The 21,647-nt window shown below is 33.0% G+C and overlaps 2 protein-coding genes across 2 annotated transcripts; one reads left to right on the top strand and one right to left on the bottom strand.

The window, feature by feature from the left end:
- Positions 1-1,224: 1,224 nt before the first annotated feature.
- LOC107933891 (pentatricopeptide repeat-containing protein At3g49710) lies at positions 1,225-3,799 on the top strand. Its single transcript, XM_016866198.2, has one exon. It carries the CDS (start codon positions 1,409-1,411, stop codon positions 3,563-3,565), a length of 2,157 nt encoding a protein of 718 aa, XP_016721687.1. The 5' UTR covers positions 1,225-1,408; the 3' UTR covers positions 3,566-3,799.
- Positions 3,800-5,449: 1,650 nt separating this feature from the next.
- Positions 5,450-10,082, bottom strand: LOC107933901 (pentatricopeptide repeat-containing protein At3g49740). The gene is made up of 3 exons (XM_016866207.2): positions 7,398-10,082; positions 6,383-6,442; positions 5,450-5,908 (listed from the first exon to the last, which is right to left on the bottom strand). The coding sequence occupies exon 1, from the start codon at positions 9,830-9,832 to the stop codon at positions 7,556-7,558; it is 2,277 nt and encodes a 758-aa protein (XP_016721696.1). The 5' UTR covers positions 9,833-10,082; the 3' UTR covers positions 5,450-5,908; positions 6,383-6,442; positions 7,398-7,555.
- Between the last annotated feature and the right edge of the window lie 11,565 nt (positions 10,083-21,647).

Raw genomic sequence — 21,647 nt, 5'->3', positions numbered from 1 at the left:
TCTGATATTTATAGATATGACCCTGCTTACTAATTTATATTTTCAAATGGTTTTTATTTTTGGAATTCTTAATACCCTAATATGTTGTACATGAATCACCATGAGGCAATTTTAATAGAAAAGAAATCCCATCTTACGTACCAGAGTTAGTAAACACTTGCGGCCAAGGTAAAATAGACTCAAAGAATTACCATACTTTCATTCGTGGGTTTTGTTTAAAAACCCTCACCCAATTTTTTAAAAACTTGCAAAGATTTTTAATTTAAGAGTATATGTATGATGAAATGAAAATAAATTTGAGCCGCATCATTCTCTAGTTATCAAACAATAGTCCTAATATGAATATCTTGTGCATCATGACCTTATGAATTACCCATTGATTTTTACATTACAAAACAATCTTTGTGGTACAACTTAATATTAATTATTGCTTTAATCATTTACTTATTGTGCAAATTAAACTAATACATTTAAATACTTTTATAATTAGAATTATTTATAGCAAATAAGGATACATAGCCTAACATCAAACATCAATGAGGAGATTCACAATAAAATAATTTAAATAGAGAATAAGAAGCACGATGAAGAGAGTATACAACACAACCAAAATTTTTGGAACTAGTTGGTATCTTTCAAACTAGGGAAAATTCTTCATAAGAAACTGACAAAGGCGTTTAAACAATGCATGACGTCCAGTTTTGGGTAAAAAAACAATCTGGATCTTTCATTTTGATGAAGCTACTAACAGAGATTTCATGTTACCCTAGAGGAAGGAATGTTCATCTTTGATACTAATTATTAAATTAAATTTACGATTTTCTTAACTAAATTACTTTATATTTGAAAGTTAATATGGGTTTATTAAACTCATCTAGAACTATATTATATATGAATTCCTCATGGCACATTGTCATGAAATACCGGAAAAACTTTAAAACTATTTTCTTCATCACACATTCTTCAATCAAAACTTTTTTGGGTTCTAATTTTTTCCTTCTTTCTCCCACCCAAAGCAGGTGCATAAGTTAGTAGAAAAAGGTGCCAAGTGTAGTGTTGGGTAGTTTTGTGAATGTTAATCACTTGGTATTTCTTTTTACTTATCACATTATTTATGATCCCTATCAATTAAAAATAAGTATATTTTTTTATATTATATATACGAAAAGACTATAAAAAAATGTAAAAAAATGTGTTTATTTTTAATTGATAATAATTATAAATGTTGCGGTAAAAAGAATTTATAAAATAATTTTTTCAATCATATACTAGGGTTGGGTTGATCCTTAACAACCCATTTCGGGTGTTTAACGTCTCCCATAAATCGTGAAGATAGAGGATATTCTGCTTTTGCACATTGATTTTGGGATAATAGATGAAAAAGGGTTCAAATAAATTTGCAATTTAAATGACCCAAGTCCCATGGACCATCCAAAACTTCCGCAACCTATTGAAAACATGCATAAGCCACAGAAACATTTTAACAGGCAAATCCCTCCACTCTCTTTACATCAAATCCCTCGTTCCTTCGTCAACTTACCTTTCCAATCATTTCATCCTCCTCTACTCCAGATGCGGCCTTTTAGCCACTGCCCACAACGCCTTTTTCCAAACCCAACATCCCAATACCTTCTCTTTCAACGCCATCATCGCTGCCTACGCCAAGGAATCCCTCCCTTCCGTTGCCCACAACCTGTTCGATCAGATTCCTCACCCAGACCTTGTTTCTTATAACACTCTCATTTCCGCTTATGCGGATTGTGGTCGGACTGAACCTGCATTGGAGTTGTTTAAGAAAATGAGAGACTTGTTTTTTGAAATGGATGGCTTTACTTTATCTGGGGTCATCACGGCTAGTTTGAATGATGTGTGTCTGATTAGACAGGTGCATTGCTTTGTGGTTTTTTGTGGGTTTGATTCTTATGCTTCGGTCAACAATGCGTTGCTTTCCTGTTACAGCAAAGAGGGTTTTTTAAGGGAAGCAAAGCGGGTGTTTTATGAGATGGGAGAGTGTAAAGATGAAGTGTCTTGGAACTCCATGATCGTTGCCTATGGGCAGCATAAAGAGGGTGCAAGAGCACTGGCATTGTTTCAGGAAATGGTTAGGAGAGGGTTCGATGTTGATATGTTTACTTTGGCTAGTGTTTTGACAGCGTTTACAAGTTTAGAGGACCTGTTAGGAGGATTTCAGTTTCATGCTATGTTGATCAAGACTGGCTTTCATCAAAATGCTCATGTCGCCAGTGGTTTGATTGATTTGTATTCGAAATGTGGAGCTGGCATGTTGGATTGTGGGAAAGTTTTTGAAGAGGTTTCAGGACCGGATTTGGTTCTTTGGAACACTATGATTTCGGGGTATTCCTTGCACGAAGAACTCTCTGACGAGGCTCTCAAGTGTTTCCAAGCGATGCAACGTGTCGGATATTGCCCTGATGATTGTAGCTTTGTAAATGTAATTAGTGCATGCTCCAATTTGTCATCGCCTTCTCAGGGAAGACAGATTCATGCACTGGCAATCAAATCTGAAGTCCCTAATCAAATTCAAGTCCATAATGCCCTGATTGCTATGTACTCAAAATGTGGAAATCTTCCCGATGGAAGACGGGTATTTGATAAGATGCCGGAGCATAATACAGTCTCTTTGAATTCAATGATTGCTGGTTATGCACAACATGGGATTGGAACGGAGTCCTTAATTCTTTTCAATCACATGCTGGAACGAAATATTTCCCCTACAAGTATAACCTTCATCTCTGTCCTCTCAGCATGTGCTCATACAGGAAAAGTTGAGGAGGGTCAGAAGTATTTCAACATTATGAAAGAGAAGTTTGGAATTGAACCAGAAGTGGAACACTATTCATGCATGATCGATCTGTTTGGTCGAGCAGGCAAGCTACATGAAGCTGAGAAACTCATAAACACTATGCCATTTAACCCGGGTTCAATTGGTTGGGCTGCAATGCTTGGTGCATCTAAAATACATGGGAACATGGAACTAGCATCAAAGGCAGCAAACAAGCTTCTTCAACTGGAACCTTCAAATGCTGTACCTTATGTCATGCTTGCAAACATGTATGCCAGCAGCGGCAAATGGGAAGAAGCGGCAATGGTTAGGAAGCTTATGCGCGACAGAGGTGTGAGGAAGAAACCAGGTTGTAGTTGGATAGAGGTGAATAAAAGAATTCATGTGTTTGTGGCCGAAGATATTTCGCACCCAATGATCAAAGAGATTTACAAGTACTTGGAGGAGATGGGAAGGAAGATCAGGTTAGCTGGGTATGTTTCAGATCTGCGGTGGAGTTTAGTTAAGGAGGACGAGATAGAAGCCGGAGAGAAGGAGATAAAGTTAAGGCATCATAGCGAGAAGTTGGCAGTTGCATACGGGCTACTGTCCACAAAAGATGGGGAGCCTATACTTGTGATTAAAAACCTGAGGATATGTGGAGATTGCCATAACGCAATCAAGTTTATGTCTGCTGTTTCAGGGAGGGAAATCACTGTAAGGGATACCCATAGGTTCCATTGCTTCAAGGACGGGCAGTGCTCGTGTGGAGATTATTGGTAATATGCTTTTAGACACCTTGCTGGTGACCTCCAAATCAAATATCCTAACCTACCCGATTGGTGAGGGATAAATTTGAACCAATTCAGCAATTTTGTAACATGGGTGATTAGGATTGGAACAGATTGTGGATCTTTAATATTCTTGTGTAACCAGGCTTCTATTAATATGAAAACGTACATTTATTATTAAATTAAATAATTTGATTTAGAGTAATATAATAAAATAAGCTGAACATTCTGCAAAAGCTGGAGAGTTTGCTTAACGTCCCAAGAGTAGAATACCAAAAAAGAGTTAATGTTCAAGTAAGTTTCAACAATACCATTGTTTATGTTACAAATGTATGGGGTCAGGTAATCTCTTAGTCCTTTGCCGGCACTTGTGAATTCAAGGGTACAATAAGGGGATACTAATAACATTGCGAATAAAATTAATTTTAAACCATATTCTCTCAATAAAAAAATTCTTTATAACAATATAAATTAAAAATTTTAAAATTAAAGTAGAAGAAAAAATAAAATGATATCCTCTTAAATTCATAAAGTTATACAAATATATAAATCTGATTCGTAAAAATAAAGTCTTAAGTAATGGGAATATCGAATTGCAAATTAAAATGAAAATTTATAATTAATGTTTGTAAATATTATCAAAACTATTAGAAAGTAGAAATTATTTGTCCCACTTCTGGATGAATTAAAATCCAACATCTCAACCACAGTCAAGGATTGAAAACTCATATTACCAGTATTTAAGCTTTATGAGACGTTGAACAAATAAAATATCAAATTTGATTTTTCTTCCACCATCATAGTTTTAAAAAAGCAAAATCCAAACATCGACTTATAATAACAAATATATAATTATATTAAAATTTCCAAAAATTTAATTTAAATAAAAATAAAATATTATACTTACACTCGTATCTTTTCTTAAACCACTTTGATTGTCTAAGAACGTGCTTTGATTCTTGTACTCCTTGAAAAGTTGCTTCAGTTCTTCATGACACTTGCATTTGTATTTAGCAAACAGATCTTGTAAACAATGCAACTTAACGCAGTGATCAAGTATAACAGCAAATGCCAAAACTATATAATAATCATCCCAATACTTAAAAATTTTACCGTCCATTTTTTCGCCATTAATATCATAAGACACATGCATGTTTTAAATTTTTTTTCAACTTTTTATACTTTTTTTTTAAATTACAAATTAGCAGTGAGATAATTTCATTCAATCAACTTTAAGGCTGGGTAAAAGGTTTTACATTCACATTAAGATAAGCCCCAAAATACCATGCCTTAGATGAGCATAGAGGTGTTCACGAGCCATGTTTAAACATGATATTAACATTTTTTATGCTTAGATCAAGTCTAGCCCTACTCAAAAGATAAGCCTAAAATTTTGCCCATATCTGCCTATATTTGTAAATGGTTAATCTAAATCCATTTAAATTCGCCCATACTATTTTTTAAATGTTTTGGAAAAAAAATATTATTGTTAATTTAATATTTAATAATTTTATATGTTTTTCATTTGTTAATATTTTACATATAGCATCTTAATTTTTTTTAAATGTTTATATTATAATATTATATATTATTATATATTTAATTTGTATTTATTATAAATTACATAATATAAAAAATTTATCTAATATAACATATCAAAAACTTAGAAAAGATTAGTGTCGAACTTAATCTTTAAATGTTCATGCCCGAGTTCGACCTATATTTTAAACAAATTTAATTTATTTTTTTGTCCAAACTTATTTTTCGAATCCCAAATCATCTCAAATTTGAGTCCCTTTGAACTTAAATGAATAGCTCAACTCATTAACATCTCTATATAGAACACTTCAATGGAATATGCTTCAATGGAATATGCTTTGCCTAAGAACCCCTAAAAAGATTGTTGATTTTCGTTTTTATTTAATCACCGAATCCTTGCAACCTTTCATCAATTTTGCAATTAATCTATTGAATCTCAAATTGAAGCTTTGAAATATCTTTTTGAGACAGACCACCTTTCGAAGTTTAGTAGTAATTTCGTTACTCATGGTCATTTCATAGGCACACCTCTCTTTTCAATTCTTACTTCTATTGTTTAATTCACTCATTCTTATTCCAAGTACTTCCATTAGTTTCTAGAATTTTCAGGTTTGGTAGCCCAAAGAAACCGCACACCTCAATTCAAGGCTTTGAATTCGGTTCATTCTTTCGAACTTGAATTCGAGTCCGGGGATTCCGCATCAAGCCTGCTCGAACTTCTTAATGGCAGCTTCGTTTTCTTTAAACTAGTCTGGACAGAACGCCGGATCCACTGAGTAGAACTCTGCATTTTAGCCTTCAAGAATGAAACAAGTTAAGTCAATGATAAGCCAAACTTGACACATTAATATCAGTGATGAGTGATAATTCAGAAACAGAGATCACAGCTGAGAATAAGTAGAAAAAGTAACCATTTTGAAAATAATGCACGTCCATATCCTTTTATAATTGATGTGTTCTTTGTTCCTAGCAGACTATCTCAAGACATCAAATTTGCACTACTCCTTGAATTAGTGAAAGAATATATGCTAGCAGAGTTCGAACTTTTGGACTTCTTTCTGCTGAAATATTTAGACTACTTAAAAGTTCTCACATAAAAGTCAATACTTCGGTTGGAAGAACTATTTTTTCTTTAATTAAAAGTCGATCAATATCCCAAAACGAAGATTCACAGAACAAAAAGGCTGTGTGACAATTTTGATCAAATGTTATTTAAAAGATTAGCCATTTTAATTCGAAATCCATTGTTATTTAAAAGATAGTGACTGACCGGCCTCCTAAATTTGGATAATTCTGCCACTTTAGCCCTCTGGTGGTCAGTCAGGGTAACCTGAACAACAAAAGGAAAGAAGTTAAATTTCAAATGAAACAAAGAAAGGATCGAATCTATTGAGGGGAGAAATGCTGTGATTCATCTTGCAGCTTGCCAAAGAAAGTCGAAAGTATGGACTACATCCATCGAAAAGTCACCCATGGCTGCACCTATAGCCTCTACGAAAATGTTCTAAATGGTAATACTGCTCAAGAGGCTGGTAATTAAGTGCTGGTCTAGCATCTACCTTATTATAGTAATTCATATGCATTTTGGGCTTGCAGGGGTGAGGTGTGTGACTAGTCTGCCAACAGCCATGGCATAAAAAGGAACCAGAGAAAGATTAAATATATTAACCTTCACCGCAAGCCCATGGAGGTTGCTGATGCATTGCTAGACAGACAGAGAGGGCATAGTTGTGTGGTTATGCCAGACAATTTTTTACTATGAAGCAATAATCTCAAATAGCCAATATATAAGCACTTTCTCTGCCAAAGTAACTCTAATTTTATAATGGGATTAAAAAAACTTGACAACTTTTACCACCTTGGTACCTAAACTTCTTCTTATCCACATTGGTCCCAAAACTTAGACAGTTTCTTTTCCAATTAGGTCCCTAAACTTAAATTCCGTTAAAGTATGATGACGTGGCATTATAAAATAGTTTCACATCATCACCCAAAAAAATTTATAAAGCTTCAAAAGGTTTTAGAACTTTTTAATAATTTTTTAATATTTTTAGATTTTATATAAAAATTTTAAAATTTCAGGTGATTACATGTAACAAGTCATATCATTATACCTTAAGGAAACCCAAGTTCAAAGACCAAATTGGGAAAAGTTGTCAAGTTTCAAGATTAACGTGGACAAAAAAAGTTCAGGGACCAAGTTGAAAAAGTTGCCAAGCTCAGGGACTAAATGTTGCTTTATCCCTTTTATAATTTATATGCAACTGCAAGGAGTAAGGAATAACCTGCAAAAATAACTAGACCATCACAGCCCACCCTTCCCAACTCAGGAAGAGTTTTGTTCAGTTATTTTGGAGACGAATAATCACGGGGATCTGACACACTACGTGGAGAAAAATGACTTTGCTCTATAGGGAAGAGAGAAGATGGCATCAGAAGGGATCTATATACTGATCCAACTTGAGCCAGGTTGCTTCATCACCCCAACATTTTTCATGGATTCCCTCACTCTAGCTGCTTCTTCCCATTGCCCAGCAGCTGCATAAGTATTTGACAAAAGCACATAAACTGAAGGATTATTTTGCTCTGTTTCAAGGAGGAACTTAGCAATAATTCTCGCGAGCCTTAGATTACTATGAGCTGCGCAAGCACTGAACAAGGTCCACCAGATATTAGAACAGGGTTCAATATGCTTGCTGTCTATTACTCTTGCAGCTTCATCAAGATACCCAGCCCGACCAAGAAGGTCAACCATACATGAAAGATGATCTTCTCCAGGATCAAAGCCATACTCATTCACCATGGAATTTAATATCCAAGTGGCATCATCAACTAAACCAGCATGGCTGCAAGCAGAAAGAAGAGCAGTAAATGTTGCTTGATCAGGTTTAACCCTACCTACACCTTTCATTGTCTTGAAACAATTTACAGCTTCTTTACCTTCTCCATGCTGCGCAAAAGCAGAAATGAGGGCATTCCAAGAGATTGTGTCCTTTGCAATCATCTCGTTAAAAACTCTCAAAGACCAATTTAGAGTTCCACATTTCGCATACATTGTGATTAGAGCATTGCCTAGAGAAGTTTCTGAAGAAAAATCATGCCTGAGGATGTAAGCATGAAGTTGCTTCCCATTATTCAAGGATGAGATGCTGGCACAAATACTAATAGCAATGGAAAATGTATATGAATTTGGCCTGAGGTTTGATATCAACAGTTTGGTTAATTGCTCTAAGCCCTGAGCTGGGAACCCATTTAGAAAGAACCCCGATATAATAGTATTCCAGGAGATCAAGTTCTTGGGAGACATTTGAAATAATTGATAGGCTTGATTCATCTCCCCATGCTTAGAGTATGAAGAAACCAATGCGTTGGAAACCTGGACTCTTGAAATGAGTCCATTTTTAAACACAAGGGCATGAATCATCTTACCCATTTCTATGAATTCTGAGCATGACAATAAACTTCCGAAAGTAAACTCATCCGGTTCAATCCCTGACCTTCGCATTTCCATGTAGATAACAAACGCTGAGCTACTAGAGCTTCTTTGGGCATAAGTTGATACCAGAGTATTCCATGACACAATATCCTTCTGCTCCAATCTCTCAAAAACTAATCGAGCAGCATTTAAGTCCCCACAAGTAGAATACATAGTTATTGCCGCATTGCTCACAGAGGTAGACTGTTCAAAACCCAACTTCACAGCTTGTGCATATAATTGAACCCCAACACTTCGACATGAACACCAACTCATTAAACTGACAAAAGTCAGTTCAGAGGGACCCAAACAAGCCTCTAACATCTCCCTAAACATTAACAACGCCTGTTCAACTCTTCCTACATTCAGTAAACCATCTATCATCACATTAAAAGTAATCCCATCGTACACAGAGCACTCTACTTCTTCGAAAACCCGGCACGCATTTTCAACATCTTCACAATTAAAATACATAGTAATTGCAGCATTAACCACAGAAGCTCGAAACAAAAACCCAGTTTTAACTACCAAAGCTTGAACTTGCCTCCCAAAACCCAAATTTTCAATATAACAGGTGCTCAATACACTTGCAAAGCTATAATTATCATGCTTCAAACCCAAAAAATGCATTTGCTTAAACAAGTCAAACCCATGGCCTTGATACCCATTTTCCATACACCCGGTAACCATCACATTCCATATTGCCACTTCTTTCTTAGGCATCTTATCAAACACCTCGCAAGCATAAGAAATTCCTCCCAATTTCGAACACGAAGACAACATGGTAGTCCAAGAATAAACATCCGGGTGATCAATTTCATTAAAAACCCTTTCAACGGAAGCTAAATGATGGGTCTTGGAATAGAGGAAAAGGAGAGTGTTGGAGACATGAGAGTAGGGTTTGAAGCCGGATTTGATGGCGTAGGCGTGAAGTTTAGTTCCGAATTCGAGGTTAGGAAGATTGGCACAGGCTTTGAGGGCGGCGGAGAGAGTGTACTGGTCGGGCTTAACATTGTGGTGTAGACAGTGAATTTCGTCGAATAGACAGAGGGCATCCTGGTAGCGAGGGGAGCGAGTTAGACTTGCTAGGCGAGAGTTGAGTTGGATCAAGTGTTGTTGGTTAAGAGAAGCTTCAGTTATGGTAGTTAAGACAGGTTTGAGTTGTTGGGTAGAAAGGGCATGGGAGATTGTGGTGCAAGGAAGAGAGCGGGTGGTAGTAGGAAAGAGGTGAAGAAAAGAATGCATGGGGTAGGGGGTGGAGACGATGGAAGAAATTCAGCGATAAAGTTAAAAGGCATTAGAGCGAGAAGCTAAGCGGTTGGATTTGGGCTGCAGTCGACAAAAGAGGAGGAGCCTGAGCCTATGCCTATAGCAGTGATTAAAAACCTGAGGATATGTGGAGATTGACATAACGCAGTCAAGTTTGTCTCTGCGATCCACGGGAGGGATTCCCATAGGTTTTCAAAGACGGGTAGTGCTCTTGTGGAGATTATCTTTTAAACTAAGGGCTAGGGCTAGTTATTGCAGTTGAAAAATGTGTTTTTTTTTAAGTGTTTTCCATTCTCGTCAAAAAAATGGAAAGTAAAAAAAAAAACTTAAAAATAACTTAAATGTTATTTAAATAATTTAATATATTAACATATGAAATTTAAAATTTAAATATCTTTAAATAACTAATATGAATTATTTGTAAAATTTAATTTAAACATGTAAATCATATTAGAGAAAATTAAGATTTTTTTATTAAATTACATGCTGATTGCTAAATACTAAGTTAAAATTTAAAATATAATTTAGTTGTAAAATAAATATTATATTAATTTTTTTTACTGAAATGAAATAAATGAAAGTATGTTGATAATTTTATATTTAAAAACTTAAAACTCTATAATCAAATGTGATTTTTCATCAAAAATGAATTTGAAACATAATGAATAACAAGGCTTTGAAACTTTGTACCCAATTGCAGTTGTTGTTTAAGAGAGCCTTTGAAAAGCATTAGATTAGTGCTTTTGAATAGCGCATGTGAAAAAGTGTTTATTAATTTTAAACATTTCCCATCATTGTCAAAAAATTTGTGGACGTTCGAAAATTTAAAAAACAATTATTTTAAAGTAATTATTATAAATTATTTGTAAAATTAAGGTTTTTTTATTTCTATAATATAAAAAATAATAATAATAAATCAAAATGGTATTCCATCACTATTTACGAAAATAGTATGGTAAGGGTAGTGGAGAGGTGGCATCACCCTTGATTGCAACAGTCAATCATTTGACTGTTAAATAAAAATTAAGGATGGAGTGTAGTGGATAGGCGACACCAGTATACCAAGGAGTGAAGGGCGTCTGACAGGCGACACCTAAGTGAAGGCTTCCTGACAAGTGGCACTAGTAGAGGTTTTGTCATAAGCGGCACTCTGTGGAGGGTTTGTCATAGGCGGCATCCATTCTTATTTAACCAGTGTTTTTGAACGATTATGACAAACCCTGGTTAAATAGGAATGACTTATCAGGTAAGGTTAGTAGATATTAATTTTATTTTTTTGGCAAATTTTTTTTGAAATTGCATATTGAGAAATTTAATTATTTTTACAGATTTAGTGATGGATAATAAATTTTTTGCATGCCTTTATTTTGATGGAGTAATTTCAACAACAAATGTTAGATGTAATTTGAATGTTGCCAACAAATAACAATGAGATTTAATAGAAATGTCTCGGTTAATGGTATGAAGAAAAGAATCAGTTTGTTAGACATTGTGTGCCAAAAATACTCGAGAAATCGTATGTCCCAAAGTTTTGCTCGGGAGGGGTTGAGTACTAGTGTGGTAATAGGCTGAAGGTATCAAACATCATCAATGATCTCGAATCCGACTAATGTGAACTGGAACTGGGAATTTTCAACTGATATGCATAGCCTAACGAGTTCGAAAAATAATCATCGACCCCCAAGTCTGGATGATAAGAACTACCCCCAGAATGTAAATAAGACCGCTCAAGTTCAGGTGTTGGCTTTTGGTTCGTGCTCTTGTTTGAGTGTAGGAGGCGAATATGGTAGGCGATGCGAAAGGCGCCCTAGTCATTGTATGTGTGGAGGAGCTAGTATCATTTGCCCACCAAATAAAAAAGGTTTCCCAAATGCCATGTACCAGCATTGGTACTCCTCTAAGGGTCGCAAATCAGATACATAATCTATCCGAGGTCTCCTCCCCATCCGATCATTCCACAATACAATATATTCCTTGTGCTCTAGTGCCCAATTATTATCTTGTTTCCTCCTTTTTGTTAATTAAGTGTACAACCTTTAAACTCCGTGGAACATCAGGAAACGTTGGATACACTCAAACTGTCACAGTACTCGGTCTCCATTATAACATTCGACTGTTGAGAAATTTAGCATAGATGCGTTAATGCACCAAAAGTGTGAATGGATGTGAGCAGACGAAGGAATAATAGTCGCAATGTCTGGGAAGGAATATGACATCCAAATAAACTGTACAATTAATAACATCATTATAGTAGCACAAGTCAAATTAAACAAATAAAGTAATTACATATAATTAATATTAGTATAAATTACCCCCTTCTTAATGTGTGTCTCAATCACCTAGCGGTAAATTGGAAATGTATATGACCTCTTGATACCCAGAGAAGAACTCCATTTATGAAAAAAAAAAGTGAACTTGTTAGAACAAATTTTCATAGATAAATCAAAATTTCATGCTCTAATGATTAAATTTTAGCACCTATTCACAAGTGGGAAGACATATATTTGGTAAGTAACTGATGCCAAGAATGGCATTCTATTAAACGCCTAAAACTACAACAATACCAGATGCCCGTCTATGTTCACGACACTATGCTTTGTCATCTAACAAAGCTTGCGATACAATGTAACTAGTACTGTTAAATCCCAACTATACGAACGGGCAACTTATAAATCAGATAATAAGGGCAAATACATCAAGTGGACTTTGTTGTTCTTTGAAACTAGCATAAGTACACCCATTATCATATCCATTATATGCTCGAGTTGCTCAAATAACCTCTCGTTCAGTGGTAGTACTCGATAAATACTCGAAATTTGTCCTTAACCATAAAAATCTTAAACTCTTAAATTTTTCACCACCATCATCGAGCTACCGTCCTAGTAAGTCATAGTAAAGAACTGCTGGTTCAGACATTATACTTACACCCATGACCACACTACTATCAATTAGGAGCCTGAGTTGCAATGCAACATCTTCTAGAATGATGGAGCACTCCCCACACAGCAAATGATATTTGTGAGTCGTCGAGCTTCAGCGCTCGACCATAGCTGAAATCAAGTCGTACTTCAAGTCAAATGTGCGGATCATTATAGCTAATTCAAATCCAAACACTTTGTAATCTCGCGATATAATGTAGCTAGTATTGCTAAGCCCCAACTATACGAACAGGCATTGTATAAATCAAATGATAGGGGCAAGTACATCAAGTGGACCTTGTTGTTGTTTGCATCTGGTATGAGTACACCACCTATCATATGCATTATATATGCTCGAGCGGTGCAAATTACCTCCCATTTCGTGGCAATTCTCGGTAAATACTCAAAATTCGCATTTAACCATGAAAATCTTGAACTCATAAATTTCCGCCACCATCATCAAGCGAGTTTCCTAGTAAGTCATAGCAAAGGGTCGCGGGTTCAGACATTGTACTTGCACTCGTGACCGCACTACCATTGATTGGGAACCCAAGTTGTAGTGTAACATCTTTCAAAATAATGAAGCACACCCCACATGGCAAATGAAATGTGTGAGTCTTCGGGCTTCAGCGCTCGACCATAGTCGAAATCAAGCCGTACTTCAAGTCAAATGTGCGGACCATTACAGCTAATTCGAATCTAAATGCCTCTAAGTATGGCACAAGACGGGGATTTAGCAGATAACCTCACCGTTGACACGACCCCTCAGTAAACAGTATAGACACTGACCATATTAAATTATCACAACAATTAATATATCCAAATTAAAGAAAAAATGACGTAGAACTTTATAAAGGGACCCGTGAATAACAAATAACAAATTTAGTACCACCACAATAATCATATATGATGTGTGATCTGTTTTTGTCATCAAAGATGTCATTTCGATATCTATAGTTTCCAATAAAAATTTTAATTATCGCATGAACAAATAACGAAAATGAATTTTGTATCGTTTGTTATTTTTTGAAGAATTAATAATATTTTTACCCATATAAACAAATCAATAACAACGTAATTTAGGATACACTAATGTAAGTTGATAATTTATTTTTTAGAAACCATCTCATTTTTTTCATTTTTTATCAAAAAACAAATTTTTTATAATGTAACAGATATTCAACGCATATGAACTGTAAAAATTTGTAAAGTGAATTTAGCTTAATCAATTTAACATAAGATGTATAAATTATTTTTCTTATAAAAAAATTAAAAATACTCCTATAATTTCTCCTCAACTTGAAGACAATTAATTTATGGCATATTTGGCTCTTTTTACCACAATAATCCAATAAAAATAATTAAATACCAAAATGGGTCACCGTACAAATTTGTAACAAACAACCCACTTCGGTATTTATTATTGTAACAAATGACCCATTCCAATAATTAATATGTAAGGTATCCGATTTTGGTATTTAATTATTTTTTAATTATTGTGGTAAACTTAAATATATAATAAAAATTAAAAATCTGACTAACAAAGAACACAACATCACAAATCCAAACAAATATTTAGAAATGTACCTTCAAATCAAATTAAATTACTACTCTCAATATTGCAAATACAAAATCAAACAAATAAAAAGTACTAAAAAGAATTAATTACAAAAATATTAAATAAATAACTACAAAAATAAATTTACCTCTAAATAAAATTTGAGGTGTTGCCTTCTCTCCTCCTTAAACAAACAAAATTAAATAATTAATAAATCATAATAAATAATAATTACTAAAAAGAAAATACCTTTCAAAATAAAATAATTTGGTCGCTCTCTTTCAAAACCCTAAAATTTTAACTTTTCTTTTTTTAATACTTAAAACCCTCTTCTTTTTTTAACAACCAAAACCCTAAACCAAAACACCTTTTTTTTACACAGCTATCTACTCTCCTTTTTTTTCCCTTCTCCTTTCTCTTCTCTATTGTATGTTGTTATCTTCTTCTTCTTTTTACCCACTTCTTTCTTTTCTATCTTCTCTACCACCCCAAGGTTATCTCCTTCTTCTTTTTTTACCTTTTCCTTTCTCTTCTTTATTCTCAGCTTTTTTTATTTTTATTTTATTTTTACAATCAAAACTTTTTTTGTACAATGCTGAGGTTGAAGGAACCATATATGGTCCCCTCATTTACCTGTGACTGGTTCAACCCCAACTCCCAGCCCCCCATAATTCAACCTTCAGCCAATCAGAGAATAGTCAAATTGATAGTGGTACCGCCTGTTAGGAAGGCATTGCTAAAATACCTTGTTTTTTTACACCCCTGACTCGTATTGAACACAACTAACTCCCATAACGGTGCTGCCTATCCACTATCATTCACCACCCATACCATGCCATTTTCGTAAATAATGGTGGTGGGATATCATATAGGTATTTTATTATTATTTTTGTATTATTGAAGTGAAAAAGGCCAAAAGCTACAAATACAAAATCAAACAAGTAATAGGTACTAAAAAGAATTAATTACAAAAATATTTAACAAATAACTACAAAAATAAATTTACCTTTAAATAAAAAATTGGGTGTTGCCTCCTCTCCTCCTTGAACAAATAAAATTAAAGAATTAATAAATTACAATAAGCACTAAATGAACAAAACAAATAAATAATAATTACTAAAAAAATACCTTTCAGAATCAAATAATTTGACTACTCCCTTTTAAAACCCTGAAACACTAATCTTTTCCCTAAACTTTAACCTTTCTTTTTTTCTTTAACAACCAAAACCCTCTTCTTGTTTTTTTTTCTTTTTTTAACAACCAAAACCTTAAAACAACCAAAACACCCTCTCTCTTTTTACACGGCTTCCTCCTCTTTTTTTTCTTTCTTTTTTCATTCTCCTTTCTATTCTCTGTTCTGTGCTATTATCTTCTTCTTCTTTTTACCCACTTCTTTCTCTTATATCTTCTCTACGAATCTCTCTCTCTCTCTCTCTCTCTCTCTCTCTCTCTCTCTTTATTTTTTACCTTTTCCTTTCTCTTCTTTATTCTCTGCTCTTTATATATATATATATATATGTGTGTGTGTGTAAAATCAAAATACATTTTTTTTACAAGACTGAGGCTGAAGGGACCATGGTTATAAGGTCCCCTTATTACCTATGATCGATTCAGTCCAACCTCTCGTAATTCAGCTATCAGGCGGTTAGAGAATTGCCAAATCACAATGGTGCCGCTTGTCAGGGAGGCACCACCAAAATACTCGTATTTTACCCCTAACCCATAGTGAACACTATACCAGTGCTACCTATCCATTACTCTCTACCTTAAAAAAATATATTTTTTATAAGAGGCTAACCATTGTGGTAAAAAAAAAAGTGGTGCCGCCTCTTCACCACCCACACCATACCATTTAGGTATTTTAAAAAAATTATTTTAATATTATTGAAATAAAAAAACTTAAAATTAATAATACTTTAAATATATTGATAAATTACATTTAAATAATTTAATATAATCATATTTAAAAATAATATTTAATATTACTTTTAACATACCTAATTGATATAAATAAAAGATAACAGTCCAAAAGCAAAGTGTTATGATTCCTTGTGTGTAAATAAGTGGTTTTGGCATTTTCTAAAACAATGAAGAATGCACGCTTGTTGCTAGTTTGCCACTAACCGGATACACAAACCTATATCTTTTCAACTTGTTTTTTAGTACATTGATGAAGATATATACAAGTAACTGAGGTTAATGGCAGGTAAGAGGTATATAGAATAGTGGTTGATATTGAGCATACTCAAGAAATGAAAGATATCTGACCCAATGACTTAACTTCAGATGAACTGGATTCCTCATATCTACCGTTTTCTTCCTTTTTTTTATTCTTAGTAATAATAGTAACATTGTATAGAGCGACCAAAACTAATTGTAATGTTAAAGGACGACACTGTCGGCCAGAAGCGTGACCCCTATTATTAATTGGGAAATAACTCCTCTTTTTATTTTATTATTTAAATTTATATCTAAAAAATAGAGTTCATGTGATATTAATCTACTTCAAAATAAGATTAATTTATTTGAATTTTAAATTAATAATTTTTTTTATTTATGTGTGTTTAAAAAAATAGTTTAGTTAAGTCATTAACGTCATTAAATTCTATTTTTTTAAAATTGATTTCTTTTATAAAATTTATTACAAATAATGGAGATTTCATGAATTATTTAAGTGGCATCTCAGGCTATTTTATCCAACTAAAAATGATTTAATATTTATAAAAACGATCCTGGTCCAAAATAAGTTGAAATGAACAGTATATTTAGGAACCCAATAACTGGCACCACCTTGTGCTTTGGCCCTATCATTACCTAATAATTGTGTCAAGCTTTAAAAAAATAATTTTTTTTAATTTGGGACATGAATGCCGACAATAAGGTATTTTTTTTTAAATTGTATCATACTGGTATACAAAATATTAGTATTTGAAAAAAATTAGGTTCTGACCCTCTAATGGCCGGCACCAGAGTCATTTAAAAAAAATCGAGTGCTAGCCAGAAAATGGGCAGCACCAAGTACATTTTTCGGGTCCCAATGCATTTTTTTTGGGGACACTGATGGCCAGCACCAACTTTATCAGATTAAAAAAATTATTTTTTTTAATTTTGGAATGTACAGCCAAAATTCTGCCTAGGCCCAAACTAAAATACCCAAATCCAAACTAAAAACCCATCAACCAACTAAACTACCCAAACCCAACTAAACCCAAATAACCTAAACCCAATTAAGCCCTAACCTAAATAACCTAAACCAATAGCCCAATAACAGAAAAGACAAAGCAAAAAAAAGAAGAAACCCTAGCCCCTAGGTTTTTTAATTAGCCGCCGCCCCTAGGGTTTTCTGACCCCTAGCCTGCACCTCCACTTGCACCATCTGCTCCACCGCCATGCCAATTGCTCTGCCACCAACTGCACCTACAAAAGAGAAGAAGAAACACGCAAACGTCAAAGTACAATAGAAAAAGTAATAAAAATAATATGAAATGACTATAAAAGCCATGAAAAAAGATTGTAATGTGGCTGGTTTTTTTGAAATAAAAATACGAAAAGTTCACACAAAAAAAATCAACAAGATAGAGAAGAAGAATATCTTCAAAGGTGGTTCCATCTTTATTGTTATTTTTCTCCTTTTTTTTCTTTTCGAATCTGTTTTTGTATATACATATATATAACAAAATAAAAAAGGGGAAACTTATCTTTTTCACTGAAAAACGTGACTTTTGGGCTCTCCAGCCACCGTGGAAGTGGCACTGTCCCCGGTGGCCAGCGGACGACACGGCGGCTGTTCACCGGAATCTGGCTAGAGGGGGGAGTGTTGAGAGAAAAACAAAAGTGGATGTTTTAGTTTTTTTTTTAGAATGGCTGAAATGAGATTTTTTTAAAAATTTTGGTTTAAATAGGTCTCCAAAACGACGTCGTTTTGGGCAGGCCTCTCAGGCACTAAAACGATTTCGTTTTGGCCAACCTGTTTTTGACCTGACCCGTAGGCGGAGGATCCGCGCATTTTCGTTAAGTGGGTTATTTACAACCCTGATCCCCTCGCTTTTATGGTGCTTTTCAATTAGGTCCTTTTTGTTATTTTCGTTTTTATAAATTTTACCTTTTAATTTTATTTAGTTTTCAATCGGGCCCTTACCCACTGATGCTTTGAAAAGGGCCTAAAAAAGGGGGTTTAATTGCTTAATTAGTCCCTGTATGTGTTTGCGCACTTGATTTTGGCCCATTGCTTTATTTTTTATTTAATTTGTTGGTTTTATTATGGTTTTTTACCTTTAATTTCATTTCTATTTTGATTTAATCCCTAATTTGTTTGATGTCAACTCTTTTTCACAAATTTATTATTTATTTATATCTTAAAATTTTTTAGATATCATTTATTTTATTTATTTTTTAAATATCTCAGATACTATTTATATTAAGCCTGTTTATTTTATTTTTAAAATATCTCATATATTATTTATATTAAACTTGTTTATTTTATTATTTTAGATCTTTTCATAGGTGATTTATTATTAAACTTATTTATTTTATTTGTTATAAATCTTTCATAGTATATATTTTGAACAGTTTTATTATTATTTATTTTAATTTTTTTTGATATAGTATTTGTTTTAAATAGTTTTATCATATTATTTTAATTTGTTTTGTATTATTATTTTTAAATTATTTTATATATTATTTACTTTAAATTGCTCTATAAACTATTTATTTCAAATTAATTTATACTTTATTTTAAAAGTTATATATTGTTTATTCTGAACCATTTCATATATTATTTATTTTAAACTTTTTGTTTTTTACTTTAAATGGTTTTATTTATCATTTATTTTAAACCTTGTTATATCATTTACTTTTAAATATTTTTATATTATTTTAATTCATTTGTCTTTGATTATTTATGATGATGCCTGTTGTATGATTATTGCCAATATGTGTACTATAATTCGTTTATCCGTATTTTCATATTATTGTCATTCGTTAATATGACATTTTATTCATAAATCATTATGCCATGTTTGACATTATTATTTCACTTTGTTTCATCAAAATTACTTCAAAAGTCACATTTTTTATATATGCATAATAGGTCGTTTTATTTTACTCCAAATAAATGATGCACGCCGTTAAGTGTCATGCTCGTTATTATTCAAAAGGAAAGTTTTTTAAATAAGACAATATTTCGTTTTTTTTGGAAATTCGAGAAATCGTGCCCTAACTTACTGGGTTTCGATTTTTCTCGTTTAACCTAAATAATCGAATATCCTTTTAAAATACATGAGTTTTGAAAATCAAAAGACAATCGCATTCTCGAGAATTCAAAATGTTGTGTCCTAACGTACTGGATGTGACATTTTATTACTTCGGGATAAGAAGGTCTTTAGCATCCGCTTCGATTTATCCAAGTACCTTTGTTTAATTAACATTAATAAAAAAGGAGGATCGTATTTTTAATTTCTTTTTGGGTTTTCAACTTTCGGTATTAAGACATTAATTAATCGATTAGGTACCAATTTTGGGCGTTACGAGGGTTCTAATCCTTCCTCGTACATAATCGACTCCCAAACCCGTCTTTCTGAATTTTATGGACCAAAAGTCGTTGTTTTAACAAATCAAGCGTTTTATTAAAATAACCATTTTACAATGTGATCCAATCACACCTAAATAAAAAGGATTGGTGGCGACTCCTGTTTTTTCGTTTTCGTTTCCAAAATCAAGTCGACCCTGTTTTTCAAAAAAATGGTTTCAACATGGAACATTGATGACTGGCATTAAGTATTAAAAAATTAGTTTTCTTAATTTTGGGAATCAGATGGCCGGCACCAAATTTATCAAATATATATAGGTGTTTTATCTTTCATTTGAGTTTTTGTTTGTTTGTTTGTTTTTTTTTTGCTTTATTAGTTAAAAATCGAGATTAAAAACATCAGTTTTTAAGATGGGTTCCTAGATTTTATTTGTTTATGTTCATTTCGATGGAGAAATGATAAATACAACTAAAGAAGGCTGTGTATTTCAAAGTCAGGAAAAAATAGGAATGGGATTCAACAACCGTGTTTCGTTGGCTGATTGAAAACGAAAAATCAATACAAAGATAATAACCTATTGCGGGAAGCAAATGAGATCCTATCAAGTTCACAGAAATGAACCTTGAAAATGATGATGATCTAGGGACAATGATAACAATTTATTACCCCCCAAGATAAATAATCACAGCCCGGTTGAGTTGTTCGCGAAGATAGCTGAACCAGATCTCATTCAAGTTGTAATTCCTGCAAGCCAGCGTTCTGGAATTGATTTTGATCTTAACGTCTCCTGGGAAGATCAGTCGGGTTGTGGACGGTCAATGCCAACTCCCGAAAATCCAAACATCAGTGGATGTTCGTATAACATCCCAAACTCGCGTACTCGTCTAGAGATCCAAGCCTGCCAGAGATGGCCTTACATCGGCTGGCACCAAGCTCAAGCTCGCTTACCAATGCCTGACATGAGAAAAAGATAAAAATATATAAATTAAAATTAAGTTTTTAATTAATAAGTGAATAAAGTGAAAATATGAAACGAAAATAAAATATGAAGTGAATTTGAAATGAAACTAAAATATGAAATGAAATATGCAATGAAAATAAAGTATAAATTAAAATGAAATAAATTACAATGAGACAAAAATTAATATGAAAAAAACTTAAAATAAAATGGAAAATGAAATAAATTTAAATGAAAAAAAACAAATTTAATTAAATAAAATATGAAATGAAAATGAAATGAATTTAGAAATGAAAATTGAAAATTGAAATTGAAATGAAAGAAGAAAAATTTGACAAGACATGACATTATAGGCTTGTGTCAGGCTTGCGACAAGCCTAGCAAACCGGGCTTTCAGTGGTCGGCACCAGCAGACGGCCTGGAAAGCACTAGGCTTGCTCCAATTTGACCTAATAGGTCAGGCCTAAAAAAAATGAAATGAGAAAATTTTTGAATTTAAATGAAATTTAAAATATTGAATTGGAATGATATTTAAATTGAGAAAAAATTAAAATAAAATATGAAAAAAATTTAAATAAAATGTAATTGAGACTACTTATAATTAATAATAAAAATATGAAATGAAATGAAAAAAATTGAAATGAGACTACTTGTGATTAATATGAAAAAAAATGAATACTAAAAAAAATTAAATTTAAATGGAAAAAAATAATGAAATGAAATGTTAAATGAATATGAAATGAAATGTAATTTGTAATGAAAATGCAAATGAAATGAATTTTGTAATGATTATGGAATGAAACGACAGTTTAAATGAAAATAAATTATA

The sequence above is a fragment of the Gossypium hirsutum genome, chromosome A12 (assembly GCF_007990345.1).
Source record: "Gossypium hirsutum isolate 1008001.06 chromosome A12, Gossypium_hirsutum_v2.1, whole genome shotgun sequence".
Taxonomy (NCBI): Eukaryota; Viridiplantae; Streptophyta; class Magnoliopsida; order Malvales; family Malvaceae; genus Gossypium; species Gossypium hirsutum.
Note: the sequence above shows the minus strand (reverse complement) of the source record. Positions and strands in the feature narration are given on the sequence as shown.

Bases quoted from the DNA above. Each gene is read 5' to 3' on its own strand.
- LOC107933891 (XM_016866198.2), top strand. From the start codon at position 1,409: ATGACCCAAGTCCCATGGACCATCCAAAACTTCCGCAACCTATTGAAA.
- LOC107933901 (XM_016866207.2), bottom strand. From the start codon at position 9,832: ATGCATTCTTTTCTTCACCTCTTTCCTACTACCACCCGCTCTCTTCCT.